This window comes from Syngnathus scovelli, chromosome 20 (assembly GCF_024217435.2).
Source record: "Syngnathus scovelli strain Florida chromosome 20, RoL_Ssco_1.2, whole genome shotgun sequence".
In the NCBI taxonomy this organism is placed as follows: domain Eukaryota; kingdom Metazoa; phylum Chordata; class Actinopteri; order Syngnathiformes; family Syngnathidae; genus Syngnathus; species Syngnathus scovelli.
Window position 1 is genome coordinate 10,331,792 of NC_090866.1, and position 18,617 is coordinate 10,350,408.

Genomic DNA, 18,617 nt, shown 5'->3' on the forward strand with positions numbered 1-18,617 from the left:
AAGCAAAGAGTTTTTTTTTTTTTTCTTTCTTTCAGTCAGTCAACTGCGGCGTTGCCTATCAAGTGTCACCTCCAGAAAATCTGTTGACGTTAGCAACATGAGGTTGCAAGGCTAACACGCTGTGTGCTTTTACGGCATTAGCCCGCGGCCCAACCATCTCTTCCAGCCAACAACCTCCCCGGCGACCCCCCGTCGAACACTCGGGGCGCTTACTCGGCGAATGAAATTGTCGGATTAGAGATCCGACTTTAGAACGGGAGTCGTAATTGAACGCGCAAGGGCACGGCTTCTTTTTAACAGCGACGACACTTTGACTGCTGAGTCAGCAAGCCGCGCCGGATGCTTTTTATTTTTCTTGTCCGCCAGGGCACGAGAGAGGTTATACGTCTTGCTACAAGTTGCATCTGGCGAGAGAGGAAAGCACAATAACAGGAAGTGGAACTGGCACGCTCGGGGGGAAAAACGTGTTCAGTCATGGTCGGTTCAGTTTCTCAACTGTGACTTAATGAGGCTCTTTGTTAGATTTTGTTCACAATGATTGTTTACAAATCAAATTATTACTCGGGGGGAGGGGGGGGAATAAAAACTGACATAAAACACGTAAGACCTTAAATTTTTTAGTGTTACACAATCCAAGAGCAGAGTACAAAAGAATCAGGTTTTTTACACAATGTGAGCTGAGCCGAAGACGGCGGCGGCGGCGGCGGTTCAGTGAAGAGGAAGCGGGCAAGTCACATCAGGTCATGCGCGCTAAATACTGAGTCGTTTCAAGATGATCTTTTTTTGGGAGCGACGAGGTAGAAAAGGCCATCGAGGATCGTGAGGCCATTGTTGAAGTTACCCATTGTTTTTACACGCTGGAAAAAAGATTATGTAGGCCCAGCAGGAATAACTTTATTGTAGAGTTGTTTATGGCGCAAGACGTGTTCCAGACCCGCTGGCGGTTTTTAAAAAAAAAAATCGTTTTAAGCTTCTTAAAACATTTTAAAATCGTCTGCTCTTGTCCTGTCATATCCCAGGTGTAAGCTGCGCCATAAGCTGCTATAGAAACATCCCCCGAGGTTCTTCTACAATCCAAATAAAACGTAAAAAAAAAAAAAAAAGGAATTAACAATTGATTTTTTTTTTTTTTCTTCCCCTGTTTGTGTTTCTTCACACACAACAAACGCGTTGTCGTCCCACGGCGCCCCGACAGAACAAACAGTGAATACAAAGAGACTTGCAAGGTGGGGAATTGGAGCTAGCATTGTACTCCCAAATAAAAACGGAATAAATCAGCAGAAACGCAAGAAGGAAGGAAGAAAAGCTATGACCTTCTAGAATCAAACTGCACTGTTACCATTTGCTCTAGTATCAGTCACAGGAAAGAAAAAGGGGGAAAAAAAAGATAATATTAGTATTCAGGTCACTGTCGGAGTCATCTGTATCACTCTCATGGACACTCAGTGCCAAATAGGAGGAGCGCTGAGGGGGGGGGAGCACTGTGAGACAAGACAATAGACACGGGGAAGAAAAAAAAAAAAGCTTCCTCACCTCCAGAGACTCGCACAAAGGTGGAAAGAAGGACGAGTCGCCGGAAACGTCTTGTCGAGACTGAAGCCGCCGATGAGTCCACAAGGAACCGAGCACTTGCTGTATATTGTCACGAAAATGGTTTTATCAGACAAAAAATGTTTGACGAAAATTCCCCAAATTGTGATTTATTTTTTTCATTTATTTATTTATTAGATCATGTCTGGTTAATGGGAAATGGTAATAATAATTATTATTTTTGGTTGCATTTCAGAGAATTATGACAAATAGGACCTTGTGATAAAGAGGACATGGTAGGGTATTTATTACCTGTTGCATTCCAACATAAGCATAAAACTAATCCAGCTAGGTTATTAATTACAGGTTGCATTCCAACATGATCCTACGATAATGATAACCTGAAAAACCCTAACAGGTTATTTCTATTTATATTTTTTCTGGGGGTTTTTTTGTGACGTCATTTGTCTGAATTTTATCTTCCAGGAAGCATCAAGGGCGCCACCATCGTGGACGCTCTGGATACGCTCTACATCATGGAGATGTTTGAGGACTTTGACGCCGCCACCGAGTGGGTGGAGAAGAACCTGGACTTCAACGTGGTGAGCCCACCACGAGCAAATCTGTCGTGCATATCTCAAGGCAACTTTAACATCCCTCACTGTCACAACAACAGAGATGAAACGATAGGAGCATTTCATATCAAAATTGTCGTGCTCATGGGAGTCAAAAACATTCGTTACGCTTGCGTAATTTAATGAGAGCAAAAAGCAATAAGGGTGTGTGTGTGTCTGCAAGAGTGTGTGGGCATGTTTGTGCGTGTGATTGCATTCCTAATTTTATGTGTGAAGTATGAGAGCGTGCACGCTGGCGTGTGTTTATTAACACGAGTTAGCGAAAGGTTACGCGCATCATTCACTCAATAAGTCATCGATCTGAGCCCCGCCAAGGCACCTTGAAAGGCCCGACCTTCGTTTACATGCCTGACGAACGCCAAAGCGGCCACGCCGAGCCATCTTAACGCGGCCGAGAACGTTTTTTTTACTCACCTGAATGCTAAACAGAATCTCGCCGCAGTCCTGTTGTTAGTCGCAGCCCGCCCGCCCGCCCGTGTGTGTGATGCACACTAATAGGAAAGCAACGAGAATGACATTTCCCTGTACAGATAATAACGTTGGTAATTATGGCCCTTGTACCAAAATGGATTTTGCATTCATGTTTATTAATTAGGACCCGGGCGCCAAGCGTGCAGTCGGTTATTATTCTCCAGACAAATGAATTGCTTTTTTTATGGGGGGCCTTAAAATGCACCTCCAAAAACTTTTGCTAACGGGTTTTATCTGATGCGGTTGGAACATGGCATCAAATTTAATGATCATCTCAAGGATTGACAATGAAAAGCGAGGGCGTGGGTGTTCTTCGCCGACGGCCGGCGGCTTCATTAGCATTCATCCGAGGTGACGTCATCTCCTCAAACTTTTGGGCTTTTAGAGCCACGAGTGGTGCTAAAACGATAACAATGAGCTGACGAAGCACTTATTGCAATACACGAAGACATAGTTTGAGCCTCACAAAGAAAAAAACTTTCCCCGACGCCGAATAAAAATTGTAATTTATGCTATCTTTCATACTTTTTGTCTTAGCGGTTATGGAGGAAATCGTTTTGTTTTGTTTTGTTCAGCGAGGGATTAATTAGCTGCCCAATCCAACTTTGCAATCAGCGACTCGGGGAGAAAACATTGAAATTGTTGCTGGCACAGGACAGAGCATGCCGTGTTTTTTTTTTTTGTTTGTTTTTTGTCGTCTAATCTGCGCGAGACAGCAAATAAAACTGAGTTTGCGTAAGCGCGCTCGGCTGTCGCTCAAAAATTAATTAAAAAAAATGTTCACCAACCGTTGCTAAGTCAAACTAGCTTCTGAGTTTTTAAATTTTTGTGGTCTCTCTCATCTTTACCCCCCAGAATGCCGAAGTGTCCGTCTTCGAGGTGAACATCCGCTTCGTGGGAGGCCTTCTGTCGGCGTACTACCTGTCCGGCAAAGAGGTAAGAATGGCGGGAAAACGGGGGGAAATAACTTTATTGGTGTTCACGAGAAGGTCACAATGTGGCGAAGTGAACAAATCTGCTCGGTAACAACGCCCTGAAAATGACATCAGCGGGTTTTTTTTTTTCTTTTTTCCTTCTTAATGATATGCTTCTGTTCCTAATTAATTATAAGGCTGCGCTAAAGAATCGATAGCCCACCCCCCACAGAGCTTCTGAAAACCTCGAAAAAAAATTAGGCTAACTCGCCAGAGATTTGACTGCAGCCCTGATTGTCAATGTTGTTCTGCCTTTAAGCTGCATTTTGTGTCTTGGGCTAGCGAGCGAGGGCCTCACTTCGTCTTCTCCTTCATTAGCTGCAAAAATGTTCACCGACAGCGGCGGCGCGTGCTTCAAATTCGCCAGCCGGAAATTCAAAATGTGCCCGTTGTTGTTGTTGCTTCATTCCTCCTTCCCCTTTTTTTTTTTTTATGCGGCCTTGCAGAGTTTTTTTTTTTCCCCCGCTTCTTGAAAAATGTATTGCAGGATGGGAATGATTTACATAAGATTTACCAAGCCCTTTGATGCATCCTGTTTCTAGTGCAAGGCTACGATAACCCAAAAATAAGCGTCGGGGTACAACGCGACGGCCAAATGACTCGAAATAAAAAAGAATCGATCGGAAAAAAATGACAGCCTTCAACAAAACGATTTTTTTGCTTCACTAAAATATAGCAACGATTAATACTTGGCTTCATATCTATTGAAACATTTATGGCAGGAATCTGACCAAATTGGACTAATAAACGTTTTAAGACCTTTGGACTGATTATTTGGATTCACGGTTATTTCCTTTGAGGGGAAATTGTATTCGAGAGCGGAACCAATTACAAGTCAACAAGTTAGCGCTTTTGTTGCGTCTCGTCGCTCATTTGTTCACCCGCGCTGAAAAATGAATAAAAGACAATGGCTGCGATGTTAGCGTCGGCGCGGCTTGTAAAAAACCTCTTTGAGTGCGCTCGTAAAAATAAATCTTATTGTTTGCGCGTTATCTAAGAAGTCCTCACGCAACGTAAAATTCCGCCTGATGTAGAAGAAAAGGATGTTTTAGAAGTGCTGTGAAAAGTATAAATTTAGACTTTCAACAAGAGCACACGACCCACATCTGCACGTCGACATCGGGCGATGAATAACATTAATAATCATCAGCGTGCTTTAAAAAGCCAGCCGGCTTGATTGGCACACAGAAAGGAGGACAAAAAGCTCTTGACGGGAATCTGTGCAGGTAGCGGATGATTTGAATGCGTAATGCCCCCCCCCCCCCACTCGCTCATAAACGCCTTTTTCTTTTTTTCTTTCTTTTTTTAAATGAGTCAATCAATACGCGGCACTCAAAAGTCATCGCACGCCTCCCTCCCTTCTTATGAGTCCGGCTCCTCGGCTGATTGGTGGCCTTCGCCGCCGGTGAAGGTCACTCGGCAGAGTGGCTCCTAATGGCGGTTAGCACGCGGCTAACGACTCTGACATATTCACAATAGAAGAAGGTGGGAGAATAGATTGAAAGTGTTTCCAAGGTTACCGACGCTCGTGAGATTGGAACTTGATGTCGAATTTGATTTTAAACAGTTTGATGACTCAAAGTCCAAAATATCCTGCTAATTTTGTGACTCATTATAAACACAATTTCTATTCCTCGGACCAAAGATGTACATATTGACTCTCCATTTGTTAGCTTAGCCATTAGCTTTAAGTTTAAATTGCTGGGATCAAAAATAACAAGGACACGATATTACTTTTAGGTAAAAGGAGGCTGAAATGCCTCTTGGCTTATTCGCCCAAACTTTTCCTTGCCTCAAGGTCTACAGTTAGCACGTCTCGCCGTAAACACAATCTGGGTCACTTGTCTTTGAAGCAAAAGTATTTTCCCTAATCACTATTAAAAGCTTTGTTTCTGCCCCCAGGCTTGTGTCCCGGTCAGATTTTATTCCCGACACAGCGTTAATGTTAGCCTGCAGTTGAAGGATAACTCGGCATAAGCTAGCTTCCCAATTTTAGATCCACCCCACAAGCTAACAAAAGCTTGCGTGACAGCGCTATCAAGACAAAGACATTATTTTGCCGCCTGCTTTTTTTTTTTTTTTTTTTTTTTTTGTCGCATATTCATCACGCTGTAAGTCACGAAGCGCAAATGCATCAATGCCAAGGGAGGGAAAGATGAGCCCCAAAGGGCAAGAACCGGAAAATACTGGCAGGTACAGAAGAGCAAGCCACGTGTGGAAAGCACAAATAAGAAGCAATCACCCTAAAAACCTTGACGCTAGACGGCTCGGCCCGCTCTTGGCAAGTGACTCAGATGATGGAGAGAGAGAGCGAAGGAGGGAAGTGAAGACGTCCTGATAGTCGCCGCGATAAAACAGTTTTACGGGAGGGGGGGAGGTAGAAATCAGCGAGGGAAGCGCAGTGACAAAAAAAAGAAAAACTCATAAAATGTGAGTTTATTCCCCCGCAGACTGCTGTGATTCAACACGACTTTGGGAAACTACACGAAAAGAGATGTCAGCTTGTTTGGGGGGGGGGGGGGGGGGGGGGGGTTCTTCGGAGTGTCACTTTCTTTGTTCGATGGGGTAATGGAAAAAAAAAGAAAGGAAAACAAGGATTTTAGCATTGATTTTAGCACAGACCAAATTGTGGCTGGTGTTGGAAAACAAATTGAGTGCAGTGGCATCAAGTTAAGGATGAGGTGAACACTGATTCATTTAACTCCAGCCGTGTTTCGAAAATACCGCCAGTCCAAAACATCTTTTTTTTTTTTTCCCTAGCTTGCCGGAATGTTATTAAATCAAATGATTGGATTTGAAATGAGATAATCAGAGTGAATAATGATTTACGGTGTCCCGCAAGGATCTGTATTGGGCACAAATTAATATTACAAATCCAATTTGAAAATATACGCTTTTTTGCTGACTCCTCAATTTGTTCCCATGTATCGTGGGAAGGCTTAACTCATTTTGTTTCTACCCTCTCATTTTTATCTGCGACATTTTTTTTATTTTTGCAATTTGTAAATGGATTGCTTAACTCCATAACTATACTTGCAACTCAATTTACTTTTATAGGAAGTCAATTTTCAATCCCACTTGAAATCATTTCAAATGATCTGACTAAACGATGCGCCGCATTTTCGCCTTTGTAGAAATGAAACTCAGCCCCCCCCCCCCCTCCCCCCTGTGCTGCGCAGTGCAGCATTTACAGAAAAATAGATTGTTTATTTATCAAGGGAAATTGCCTACCACTCTTCAGAAGACCAAATTCAATAAAAACAATACGTGGCAGCACCCTGCCAGCCGAACCGTAATTGTGCAATGACTTGCACTTTTCTTGGAAGTCACGCCGAGGATTCAAAAAAACGGCGAATCCATGACACGCGTCGCAAATGACATTGACACGGCGAGAAGAAACGCGACCGAGTTCCTGAGCTCGGCGGAAATTTTTTTTTTTCTTAGCCGACCTAAATGTAGTGTACAAGTTCCACCTCGCATTAAATCGTTCATGCGAATATTTTTTTAAAAAAAATCGAATCTGTAATTGAAAGAGAGCAGGCAGCCGACACAAAGCCGGCCACTGTGGCGACGCCAACCGGGTGGGCCCGGCCTACAAGCGGACCAGCGCCAGCCGATAGACGGCTTCTATCTCCGGTCCTCAGGAAATCCCATTCACTCACCGGGGAAAATTGGCTTTGCTGCCGGGTGGCGGTGGGGAAAAACAAGCCCCCTGGCACCGCCCGCCATCAGCGAGCCTTCAACACACACACACACACACACACATGTGTGCATCCAAATGAGGCTTCCTTGCAGGAAACGTCGACAATTAATTTGCTGCATATCTTTCTTAATCTCCTCTCAGATGGTCAAATCTGTCCTGGGCACCAGAGTGAAATCGGAGGAAGATTAGGAAGCGGAGCGTGATGCGTCAGGCCAGTAGGATGTCACGTTAAATCCGCCTTCTTTACAACATAGTCGGGAAGCGGAAAACAAGGGGAGAATACGGGCGCAATTTATTGTGACATCTGGTGTGCACAGCTTGGCCACCGGGGCGCGATATAATACGCTCGTGAAAAAAAAAAAAATAGCAAAGACTTTTAACAACTGCTGCGAGTCCTGTTCACTGAGGATAAAGAATATATACCTTGAGTGTTGTTAGGTTGTCTTTCTAAATGAGTTTATAGCAGCGGTCAGGGAAGCTTAGCTTTAAGAAAGATTAACTCCCCCACACACGATTTAAAGGTAGCGGCCGTGAGCATCAATTTTCCCCTAATCTCATTGTCCAAGTTCACCCAGTTCATATCAAATCCGTCCCGACCACAAGGAGAATTTGCCTTGATCATCAAGCGGCAGGATTAAGAAGCGTAGCGCATCTTCACGCCATCCGGCGTCGCACATGCTAATTCCAACGCCGCCAGCGTCGAGTTGCCGCTAATCTCGTTGTCCGAGTAGTTGCGAGCCGCACGGGGGGTCGACAGCGACTGTCTGATGTAATGAGATTATATGCCAGTGAGCCAAAGGCGGACCGGAGTTGCTAATATTTCCTCTCGTAAACCACACATGCAGCCAAACGATTGTTTTAAAAAATAATAATAATAATTCCCGGCAGTAGAAAACTATACTTTCCAAACCACTAAATCAACCGTGTCCATAAATAAGAGCTCGGCCAAAGTGTTTGAAGAGTTTGCCACCAAAACCTTGTTGTTGTATTTATTGCCGCCTGCTAACATTTGGCAGCTTTGTTACGCCACGCGCAAGCCGCGATCAACATTATAATGAAAATTAATCGCCTCAACAAAAAGGTTAGCCCTGCGCTGTAAATCACAGCGACTCCATTTCAATTTGCTCCGCCCAAATAAACACCATCCAGGTAAGAATCATTTGTGTGATTGCAAATCCGCCCGCGTCCTCGTAATTCTTTGTTAGCGTCATGACAGATTAAATCTATCTGCTTCAGGATAAGTAATCACACGGAAGAGGAGCTGCGTTTGGACTTTTAAATCCGAGCCGCTGTTGATATCAAACGCTTCTTTTTAATCGCTGTCATATATTTTCCGCGTGACTGAGCGCGTTGTCGTGGATTGCGCCGAGGTCACGTGACCAGTGGTCGGGCTTTACTGTAATCAAAGCATCTTGACTGTTCAATTTTGATTGCTTTTCGAGTCGTAAATGGAAGCTACACGTGCGTTTTCCAAAACTTGCAGCATCAGTACTGGCCCCGAGGCCCTTTTGCACTCATTTCCAAGCTGTTCCGCTAAACGCTCCGCTTAAAAGACTTTTTCTTCTTTCTTTCCCGGCGTGAAATGTCAAGCGTATAGTCGACCAGCTTTTAAGCGCCGGTGTCAAACGTGGCGTAAAGGTGACGCAATCTGCCCCGATGTGCACTCGGGAGCGTGAAAAGAGCGCTGGTATCCCCGGGGCCCGCCCTCAGGGTTGCAAGCTTTGGCCATCAGGTGACATCCACAGCGGTTTTGAGTACTTAACTTAGTTTAGCTGTGATTCACGATTGTTTGAGTCCAGCGGTTTTTATGCGCCCTGTTAATTGTCGCCTCTCTAATTGCCTGTTAAATCGTTCTTAGCGCCCACTTGTCACCTCCCCGGGAATACTTAAATCGTGTCACCCGAGTGTCGCTCTTCCACCGAGGCAGCAGGTTTTTTTTTTTTTTTTTTTAAATGCAAATCCTCACCACTAAACAGCGGCGTATTTAAAAAGAAAAATGCTGAGTCAGCAGTCAGATGCATCCCGTTGCATTTGCTTTTAAATACTCGAATGCATTTCTGCCATCTTGCCACGCTCGTGATTTATTTACGTTGACAAGTACAAATGTACCCTCACCGCCAAAATGTGCTTAAAAAAAACGATGGCATGTTGTTCATACTTTTTCTGTTCTATATTTATATGGAGCATATGCTAGCGCTAAAGGCGGCGAGTTCACCGTAGCGGTAAACGTAGCCCCAACGGGAAGCGCAACATCTCCCAGTCGCGCTTGACTCCACGCAAGTGCAGCCTTGACACTGTTCCACACCCAGGCGCCTTTTGTAGCTTTTAATTATGACGCTCTTTTGGGCTCCACTTGCCACCCGTCGGCCTGAAGGAGCCTAATAAAGCCGCTGAGAGAGGGCGAGCGAAAAAGCGAGCGAGCGAGCGAGAGAGACACTCCGACGCAGTGCACAAAGCAACAGCATCCTCAAAGCTGTCTAGTTTGCGTGTGCGCGTGCGTCTCGCATCCGAGCCAGCTCGGCTCGGTGCATTCTGGGCTTCGCGGGGCGGTAACGCGTGCCACGTTTGACACGTCGCTTGAATTAGAAGCCGTCGGAGCTCCGGCTTTCCAAATCCCCCAGTCGTGATTACAAATACACAGAAAATCAAGTCGCTAACACTCCACTAAATGCACAGTGTGGGATTTAATGAGTATTTTCCTTTTTTTTTTTTTTTTTTTTAACAGATAATGTGAAACAAAGCGCTGAAAAATGCCCTTTTTGCCTGTATTTGAAGACAGCGCCTAATAAAAGCTAAATGCTCAGCGATATAAAATGGTGAAATGAGCCGTCAAACGACACGGCTCAGCCGCTCCATTACATCCGTTGCTGTGTTTCCAACAAGCGGAGGGGGAAAAAATGGCCGCTTTTGTACAAATGGCCAGCGCGTCTTCGGCTATTGACTCTGTGATTGCTTTCTCCTTTCCAGCCAAACGTAAAATGTGACAACCATTCCGCTTGTTCTGTCGTTCTGGGCGGGAATTAAATTGGCAACGCTCACTCTGAAGTCTCCAAGTCAACTTCAGGAAATCAACTTTCAACACGGGCCTTGTGATAAACTACCGGCGGATCTCGAAGGGCTGGAGAAGGACGTGGCCGTAAACGCCACGCTTTATTCCGGGCCTTTCTGATTAGAAGGTCATCTCAAAGTGCATCCAAACAATAAAATAGAAGACGAGAGGACGAAAAAAAAGCTGCGACAGCCGTCGTGATTCAGGTCAGAGAATATGGAGCAGGAGACGCGCAGGACGTTTTTAAAGGCTGCCGGATAATTGATGGAGAAACAGCGCGGCCTAGCCTACTTTTTTTTATCCCTCTGGAAGTTGGCCATTTTGCCCGCCGCCGCCGGAGAGCGACGTTTGAAGGTCGCCAAAGAAATAAACGGCCGAGCACCTCGCTCGTCCATTTGCGCAACGTGATGATCAACACGAGTTTTTCCTAATCATCGCAGCCTCCCTCGCTTTATTCTGCATCTGTATAATTCATCGGCTTATTAAAGCTGCTCCGTGATAGACTTGGACGCCGGGGCGTGTTGAAATTATACTCCTGTGCGTCCCTGCGAGTGTTTTTATTCCACCCGCGGTGCGCTCCACGCGTTATTAAAGGCATTAATCAGCGGGCTCGGCCGCCTTGTTACACACTCGCGTGCTCGCACCGGGGTCATTTGGCATCGGCGGTGCCACCAAGCCTTTACGAGTTGCTGTCAGGAAGTCATTAAAACAAAAAAAGATTCCGTAAGATGCCGTTGACGTGGAATTTTCTCCCCCATCTTCCAACTCTGAAAATTCCCCTTTTGTATTCTCATGAAAAATGTGCACGGACTAGTCGATGTTGCTTCCTGGCGGGCGTTTCCACTCCACTGTTGACAAGCGGCCTCTTGAGCTTCGCCACCCGGCTCGGCTCGTGTTTTTTGCCGGTCTTCTCCCGCTGCCTTCTCTGGGGAGTGACGTGGCCGCAAGTCATTTCCCGCCTCGCACTGGTGTTTATTCTCTGCGATGACAGATGGAGGCTGACGGGAGACATGACAGTGCTCGAGAACCTCCAGGCGGGAGGGGCTTGCTGACCGCCATACTTTTCACGACTTTCCAGTTGCCTCAAAGTATTTCTATCTGCCCATTGTGAAGAAGGTAATCGATGTTTATCTCCGCAGGTTTTCCGCAGAAAAGCGGTGGAGCTTGGAGAAAAACTGCTCCCGGCCTTTAAAACGCCTACAGGAATCCCGTGGGCCTTGCTCAACCTCAAAAGGTAAGAAGACAATATAATCTGACTCTCAAGCTTCAAAAAAAAAAGAAAAATCCAAATAGCTTCCTCGCCTATTATTTCCGTCGGCCTTCTCTCCGCAACACCCGCTAATGAAGAGAACAGTCGTCCTCCATTTTGTCTCTTTTCAACCCCACGGGCCCCCGAGAGTAAACGGGCGCCGGTTTATCAGACGCTAATTAAAATCCCTGTCGTCATGGGACTAAATGGGCTGTTACAAATAAAGTTCCTCTGTGTGTTTACACGGCCAAGCTAGCTAGCGAGCGCGGCGGTGAACATTTGAATGCTAATTGAACAGGAAGATTTGTTTTCAAGCATTTTGAGGAGAAACAAAAGAATTGACGGTGTCTTCGCTCAATGCTAATTAGCCCATCCGCCGGAGCCACGGCTTCTTCTCGCTAAACTCGAAAGAGATCCTCTGAGGGAGCATTGATTGGCACCAACCGAGAGGAAAAATGCCGCTTAATCCCACTGATCGACACTATTGACATTCGCTAACGTTCGGGCTGACCAAAGAACATTTGAGCCTGTTAGCATCTGTTGGCACCAATTCAGCGCCGGTTATTATGAATCAATCCAAGTTCTGGATATTTTTGCTCCGCTATCCGGGATGCTTCGGAGGCGTGCGTCCCAATTTGTTTTGTTTTTTTTTGGTACAATGTCCTGGCGTCACTTTGATGTAAACTTGAAAGGCACAGCAGTTCTATTCCAACACACAAATTGAATCTTCTGCGAGCTCCAAGTTTCCCCGACGTAGCGACAGAAAGCTAACTCGGCCAAAAGGCGTTTCTGTTCCAGTTTGAATCTTTAATTGCGTTTTGAGTTGGCGTTGACGAATGTAATGAAGTTGGACAGTTTTCTGTCGCTCTTCATCTTCCTCTCAATAGCTTGCGTTAAAAAAAAAAGTCATTTTATTTGACAGATGTGCTCCTTCTGCGGCTCAAAGGCCGAAGCAATCAATGCTAAGCTCTTGGGGTCTCGCCGTTTGATTAATAGGCCTTAGTGGGTCCATTAGCGCGGCCGAGTGGGCTCGTGTCAGAATCTCAGCTGACCCACTTCAGCATCTTTTTTCTGAACGACATGCTGGAAACTGATTGCATTAAAAAAAATTGTAAGCTCCGGATACTGTACGTTTGAGTTGTGCGTGTTTTTTTTCGGGCACTTGGATCATTGATCGCTATTCCCAAGAAACGTGTTGAATTGTCCCCTTGGACGAACAAGGCGGCCACGGGCTCAAACCGGCCGGACAGCTGCCATGATTTAAAGTTTCTAATTAAACGGCTAACTGTGACTCCATCGCCGTGTTCCCTCTTCCTCGCCCCAAGCGGGCCGAGGAGGAAGAGGAGCTGAATGCGTTTCTGTGTTTTGCTCTTGAAAGATCCGTCAAAATGCCCGCCAATGGTGGCAACATGACCAACGGCTGGCAGGAAATAATTTTTTTTTTTCCTCCCCGTTCCTCTCTTATAAACCCCCAAGCTAGCACATTTCATATTGCCCGAAAGCCGACACACGCTGACGAATGCAAACCTTTCGGCCAGGCCGATGAACTTTTAAGCCCGAAAATTACATTTGAAAGCCTTTTTCAAAGTGAGAGAGTTTAGTTGCCTGTGGGATTTCCTTTTTTTTTTTTGCCCTTTTTTCTTTGCGTAAACTTCCATAGCTACCAGACGTTAAGTCGTGCTCCGTGTTAAAAAAAAAAAAAAGTCAAAGGAACCTGGTAACTGTGTGAGGGAGATAACAAGCTTGTTTCGTCTCTCAACTCTCCCGCAGCCGAGGTAGAAATATTTTATCTGGTCTTTGTAAAACAAAGTCTTTCCTTGAGCACTTTTACGTACTTGAAATGTTTTGACAGCTGCCTCTTAATTAGCTTCCACTTCTTCTTAAACGCTTCTCGCATTGTTCTCAACACGACACAACGGAATTTTCCACCGTTTCATTGAAGCGTCGTCCTACGTCATTTTCTAATTGACAAAAATCTCCAACTCTCCATATTTGCATTTTATGCATCTCTGCGCAGCGGAATCGGTCGCAACTGGCCGTGGGCGTCGGGCGGCAGCAGCATCCTGGCCGAGTACGGAACGCTGCATCTGGAGTTCATGCACCTCAGCAAGCTGTCGGGAAACCCGGAATTTGCTCAGAAGGTACCCATCCGATCTTATTTATAGAGCCTAACAAAAATGCAAACATTTCTTGATGCTCTTTGTTTACAGGTGATGAACATCCGCAAAGTTCTGAATCGCTTGGATAAACCTCAGGGACTGTACCCCAACTACCTGAACCCAAACAGCGGCCAGTGGGGTCAACGTGAGTTCGTCTTTTTGTGGCGTTTGTAACCCGAATAATAAGACATTACTCTCGGGCAGATATATATTTATCCTCTGCACACAAAAAAAAAATCTCTTCTATTATATGACAGCTTGTCTGTATTTTACTGCCCTCTAGTGGCCGTTCCTCTACGTAAATACGGATTTTATACAACCACAATTGAATGTTTTTGCATTCTAACTTCAGACGGCAACTTTCAAACATTACAATCTCGAATGCTTATTTGGCTCCAGAAAGTCATTACGTAATTGCCGTGAAAAATGCATTTGCTGCATAATTTATGACCTCGGGGTGTCTCCCAAAAAATCTTTATGAGGCAGTCATCTCCAATGTAGCAGCTGCAAGCGACGCCTTTAAAAAAAGAGTCTTTTTCGTTCCGGATTTATCGACTGATTTCCATCACGCTCTGTTTCGAGCATCTGTCACTCTCTGAAACGGAAGAACTTTTATAAAAAAAAAAAAGAAAAGAACATTAAGATTTCTCTTGACTTTTTGCGATTAGTTTTGTTGTTGTTTTTCAGATAAGAGGAAAGGAAAAAAATCGGTCTTGACTATTTTTTGGTTAGCAACTGTTTGATGTTTCTTGTCTTTATTCCTTTTTCTGTGACAGATGACAACAAATCAAAACACTTTTATTTATTTTTTTCCATTCACTCTTATCATCATCCTCATTACCATGTCACTCGGTGACACCTCTTCTCCCGCTACACACACACACACGCCCCCGTCGATGTCGCTTTGACACGACACCGGCAGCACGGATGAGGAAGACGAGAGCGAGGAAGAGTATGACGACCACCGGGAGCTTAATCTGTTTGTTTGGCTTGCAGATCATGTGTCGGTGGGCGGTCTGGGTGACAGCTTTTACGAGTACCTCCTCAAAGCGTGGCTCATGTCCGACAAGACTGACGAGGAGGCCAAGAAGATGTATTATGACGCCCTGCAGGTAGCACACACACACATGGGCGCACCTTTGGCTTGATCACATCATAAACCACATTTTTTCATTTCTTTGTGTGAAGGCTCACACCCACTGAAGCTGAAATGATCCAAGTTTATCTTTACGTACACACACGCAGATGTCATGTATAGTCTTGGCTAGTCACACACGCTTAGACACGTCTATGTGGCTATCAGGGGACCGCATCCTTCTACGAAGCAGCAGAAGAAGAAAAAAATGTCGACAAACAATTTACAAGGACCCGAACACACATCTCGAACGCAACGTTAATTTTGAAGAGATGCTTTACCCATAATCCCCCTTGATCCTGTGGATTAATGGTGATTTATTTGTCGAGGGGAAAGGCAACAGCGTTCTCGCTCGTCTTAAAGGGCCAGTAGCAACGCAATTGTACGCGGGGGCCACCTTTCAAATTTTCACCTCGTATAGCTTTCTTCAAACCAAAATGGCCGACTTTGCCCATCTGTCTAGTAAATGAAATTTAAATTACTCGATTGCAGGCCATCGAGAGCAACCTGATGAGGAAGTCGAGCAACGGCTTGACGTACATCGCCGAGTGGAAGGGGGGCCTTCTGGAGCATAAAATGGGTCACCTGACCTGTTTTGCCGGCGGCATGGTGGCGCTGGGTGCCGACGGGGCGCCCGACGACAAGACGGGCCACCAGATGGAGCAAGCGGCGGAGATCGCCAGGACCTGTCACGAGTCCTACACCAGAACAGGTGCTCGGCCGCCGACCACTTCCTGTCCGAGACTGTATTTATTGATTGTTTGTTTTATTAGCATTGAAGCTGGGCCCGGAGGCGTTCCGTTTCGACGGCGGTGTGGAGGCCATCGCCACGCGGCAAAACGAAAAGTATTTCATCCTGCGGCCCGAAGTCATCGAGACCTACATGTACATGTGGAGGTTCACCCACGACCCCAAGTACAGGGAGTGGGGCTGGGAGGCCGTCATGGTATTGTCGTCACTTTAACCTCATTGACAAAATTCCTATTAGAATCCAAATTGAAATAATAATTCTCAACTGGTCCAATAATGACCTTTGACCCCCTGTCTTGCAGGCCTTGGAGCAGCACTGTAAGGTGGAGGGCGGCTACAGCGGCATCAGGGACGTCTACGGGTCCACGCCCAACCACGACGACGTGCAACAGAGCTTCTTCCTGGCCGAGACGCTCAAGTAAGAACGCAGAAGAAAACAAGCGCTCCTTTGTGGTGGCTCTCAGAAGCCTTCAAATGTCAACATCCATCTTGTTGACGCTGACGTTGCTCGCCAGGTATCTGTATTTGCTGTTCTCCGACGACGAGCACGTCTCGTTGGAGCACTGGGTCTTCAACACGGAGGCTCACGCCCTGCCCGTCATCCGAAAGGAGCCGCCGGAGAAGACCAACGAGGTGGAGTAGGAGCAACTTTGGGGAACCTTGTGCAAGCCCGCTAAGGTTCGAATTTCTGACGAGTGGAAAATTACTTTTTTTTTTTTTTAACACTTCATTTCACGGGATCCGATTTTGTCTGTCTCGTCTTCTCTCGGGTACTACTTTTTTTTTTGTGTACTCTCAGAAGTGTTCCTGTTTCTTTTCTTGCCTTCCCGCGATGACTTTTTTCCAAAGAGCGTTGAAAGGCCAGTATATCTCGGCGCCATCTTAAGCGCCGGCGAGAGAATGACGAGACGGACGACGTCGCCGCCGCCACGTCACCCTTGACGCGGAAACGACTAATTTGGCCTTCAAGAGACGGCGATGGGAAGTTTTCACTCGCTACCCCGCGACGTGGCTTCCTGTGATCGTGTTTACAAGAGGACGCAATCGTCGGCGTCTTAACGTTTTTATCTTTGACAGCTTTTACTTCAGTTTCGAACCAACATCGTAGCATTGGAAGGCACTTCAAAAGCAAAAAAAAAAAAATAACTGTAATTTGAGGTATGACTTAATGCTAAAATCTGCAACCAACAATGTAGCATTGTGAGGCTAGGACGAGCATAGCGTGAGCTTTGTGTCCAATAATTCTGCCAAGCGGCGAGCCGCCCTATTCTGTTTTTGATGTTCTTCTTCAGCCGCAGCATGAGAAGGGCTGTCAGACCCACTTCACGCTGCGGCAAGTCATCGTCGCGTCCTTGTAAGTTGTGTCAGCGGCGGCGCTGCGGTTTGACAGATGCTTGTTGGGTCGCCGGCCGTGTCCCCGCGCCGCCTCGCTCAAAAGTCACTCTTCATCTTTGTGCCTTCGCTGCCAGGGAATATGTTCCAGACCCTGAAAAGGTTCAAGGCCGTGATATAGAGAGACCATATCATGTTTTATTTTCCCAAAATATTTGATGATATCAATTTTTAAGAGTTTAAACAAACTATCACTTTTTAATCCGTTCGCTTATAATGCTAAATGTCAGTTTCGCCTCGAGATGCAAGTTAAAGTTGTTTCTTAACCAAGCTTGTATATTAAATCATCTCAGTGTGCACATCGGGTTACCTACCACAACACCTTAATCAACTTGACGAGAGCGTGTATTTTCTGTACAACAGTGACACCTAGTGGAGGGAAGGCTCAATAGCAGCTGATTTAAAGACCATTGCAGTGCAGTCGAGGTTAACCTGATGATGTGACACCAGGAGAACTTTCAGTTTTATCACCTGAGCAGTGTTCGATGACTTCAATTACCTTCAGACCGTTAATTTGTGATAGTTTGTGTAGTTTTTTTTTTTCTTAGTTTGTGATAGTCATGATTTATTGTGTTAATTTATTATTGTCGCTGTGTAAGTTTGTCATTTCCAGGGAACGCCAATAATGGCTAAGACAAATCAAGTCGGGCGGAACGAAAACAGCAGAGGGTCAAATGAGAAAGCATGACAATGTGTGACTGTACCAGCCAATGTGAAGTGAATTCAGTTTCACACCTTTTTATTTTATGTTGGACTTTAAAACTTTGTTTTCTTTTAATTTAATGATTTATATAGAACATATTACAACATACTGGATAAAAAGACATTTCAACTAAAAAATGACGCTTTTAGCAAAAGTTTAGGTTCATTCAGTAGTTAAATTCAAAAAGTGGAACGCACACAAGATTTCATAAAGATCCTAAGAAATCATTTTCAAAAGGTTTTGTTTTGCAGCGGCATGTTTATCTTCAAAATAATTTCCAGACTAGGAGCATATGTAAAATATATTTGACATGACCTTTGACTCTTGAATTGAACTAGTGAATGAAACAAAGTTTCCAATTGAGACAAATGTGCACTTTGGGATAGTTTTGGAAGACACGTTGAATTTTCCAAAAATATTTGATGTGTTTTAAATTGTATTTGACGCGCGACTCATATTGTGTTAATATTTGAAATTTGTGACATCTTGAGACGTGAACATTTTCGGAGAATCATTCCATTATTTTTTGCTGTGTTAATGCAATATTTTCATTATGAACAGATGTTTTATGATTTTGTTTTGGGGGAAAAAATATATTATTATTATTATTATTACTAAGATTCTTGTAAATATCAGGTAGTGGCCGAAAAGCCGCTGGACATTTTATTAAGGTTTGTGGATTCAAAATGAGATTAATGCGCTGCAGACTTTTTAAAAAATTATATTTGTTACACTTGTATAATCAACAATAAAAAGAAGATTTTAATATTATGTCTTAATGTGGGTTATGGTTTTTATTCAGTTAGTCACATTGCAAATATGAACAGTTAAATAGTGGATCCTCGCATCCTGCCTGATTTTATTTTC

The 18,617-nt window shown here is 44.9% G+C and overlaps 1 protein-coding gene across 1 annotated transcript in view; it reads left to right on the forward strand.

The window, feature by feature from the left end:
* The window catches only part of man1a1 (mannosidase, alpha, class 1A, member 1), a 29,142-nt gene extending 10,621 nt beyond the window's left edge, over positions 1 to 18,521 (forward strand). The window contains exons 3-12 of the mRNA XM_049757575.2: positions 2,017 to 2,132; positions 3,492 to 3,572; positions 11,502 to 11,596; positions 13,629 to 13,752; positions 13,822 to 13,915; positions 14,767 to 14,882; positions 15,398 to 15,617; positions 15,679 to 15,851; positions 15,958 to 16,073; positions 16,171 to 18,521. Of these exons, the coding sequence (XP_049613532.1) occupies positions 2,017 to 2,132; positions 3,492 to 3,572; positions 11,502 to 11,596; positions 13,629 to 13,752; positions 13,822 to 13,915; positions 14,767 to 14,882; positions 15,398 to 15,617; positions 15,679 to 15,851; positions 15,958 to 16,073; positions 16,171 to 16,297 (1,262 nt within the window). The 3' untranslated portion in view covers positions 16,298 to 18,521. The remainder of the gene's footprint in view (positions 1 to 2,016; positions 2,133 to 3,491; positions 3,573 to 11,501; positions 11,597 to 13,628; positions 13,753 to 13,821; positions 13,916 to 14,766; positions 14,883 to 15,397; positions 15,618 to 15,678; positions 15,852 to 15,957; positions 16,074 to 16,170) is intronic.
* The last annotated feature ends 96 nt before the right edge of the window (positions 18,522 to 18,617 follow it).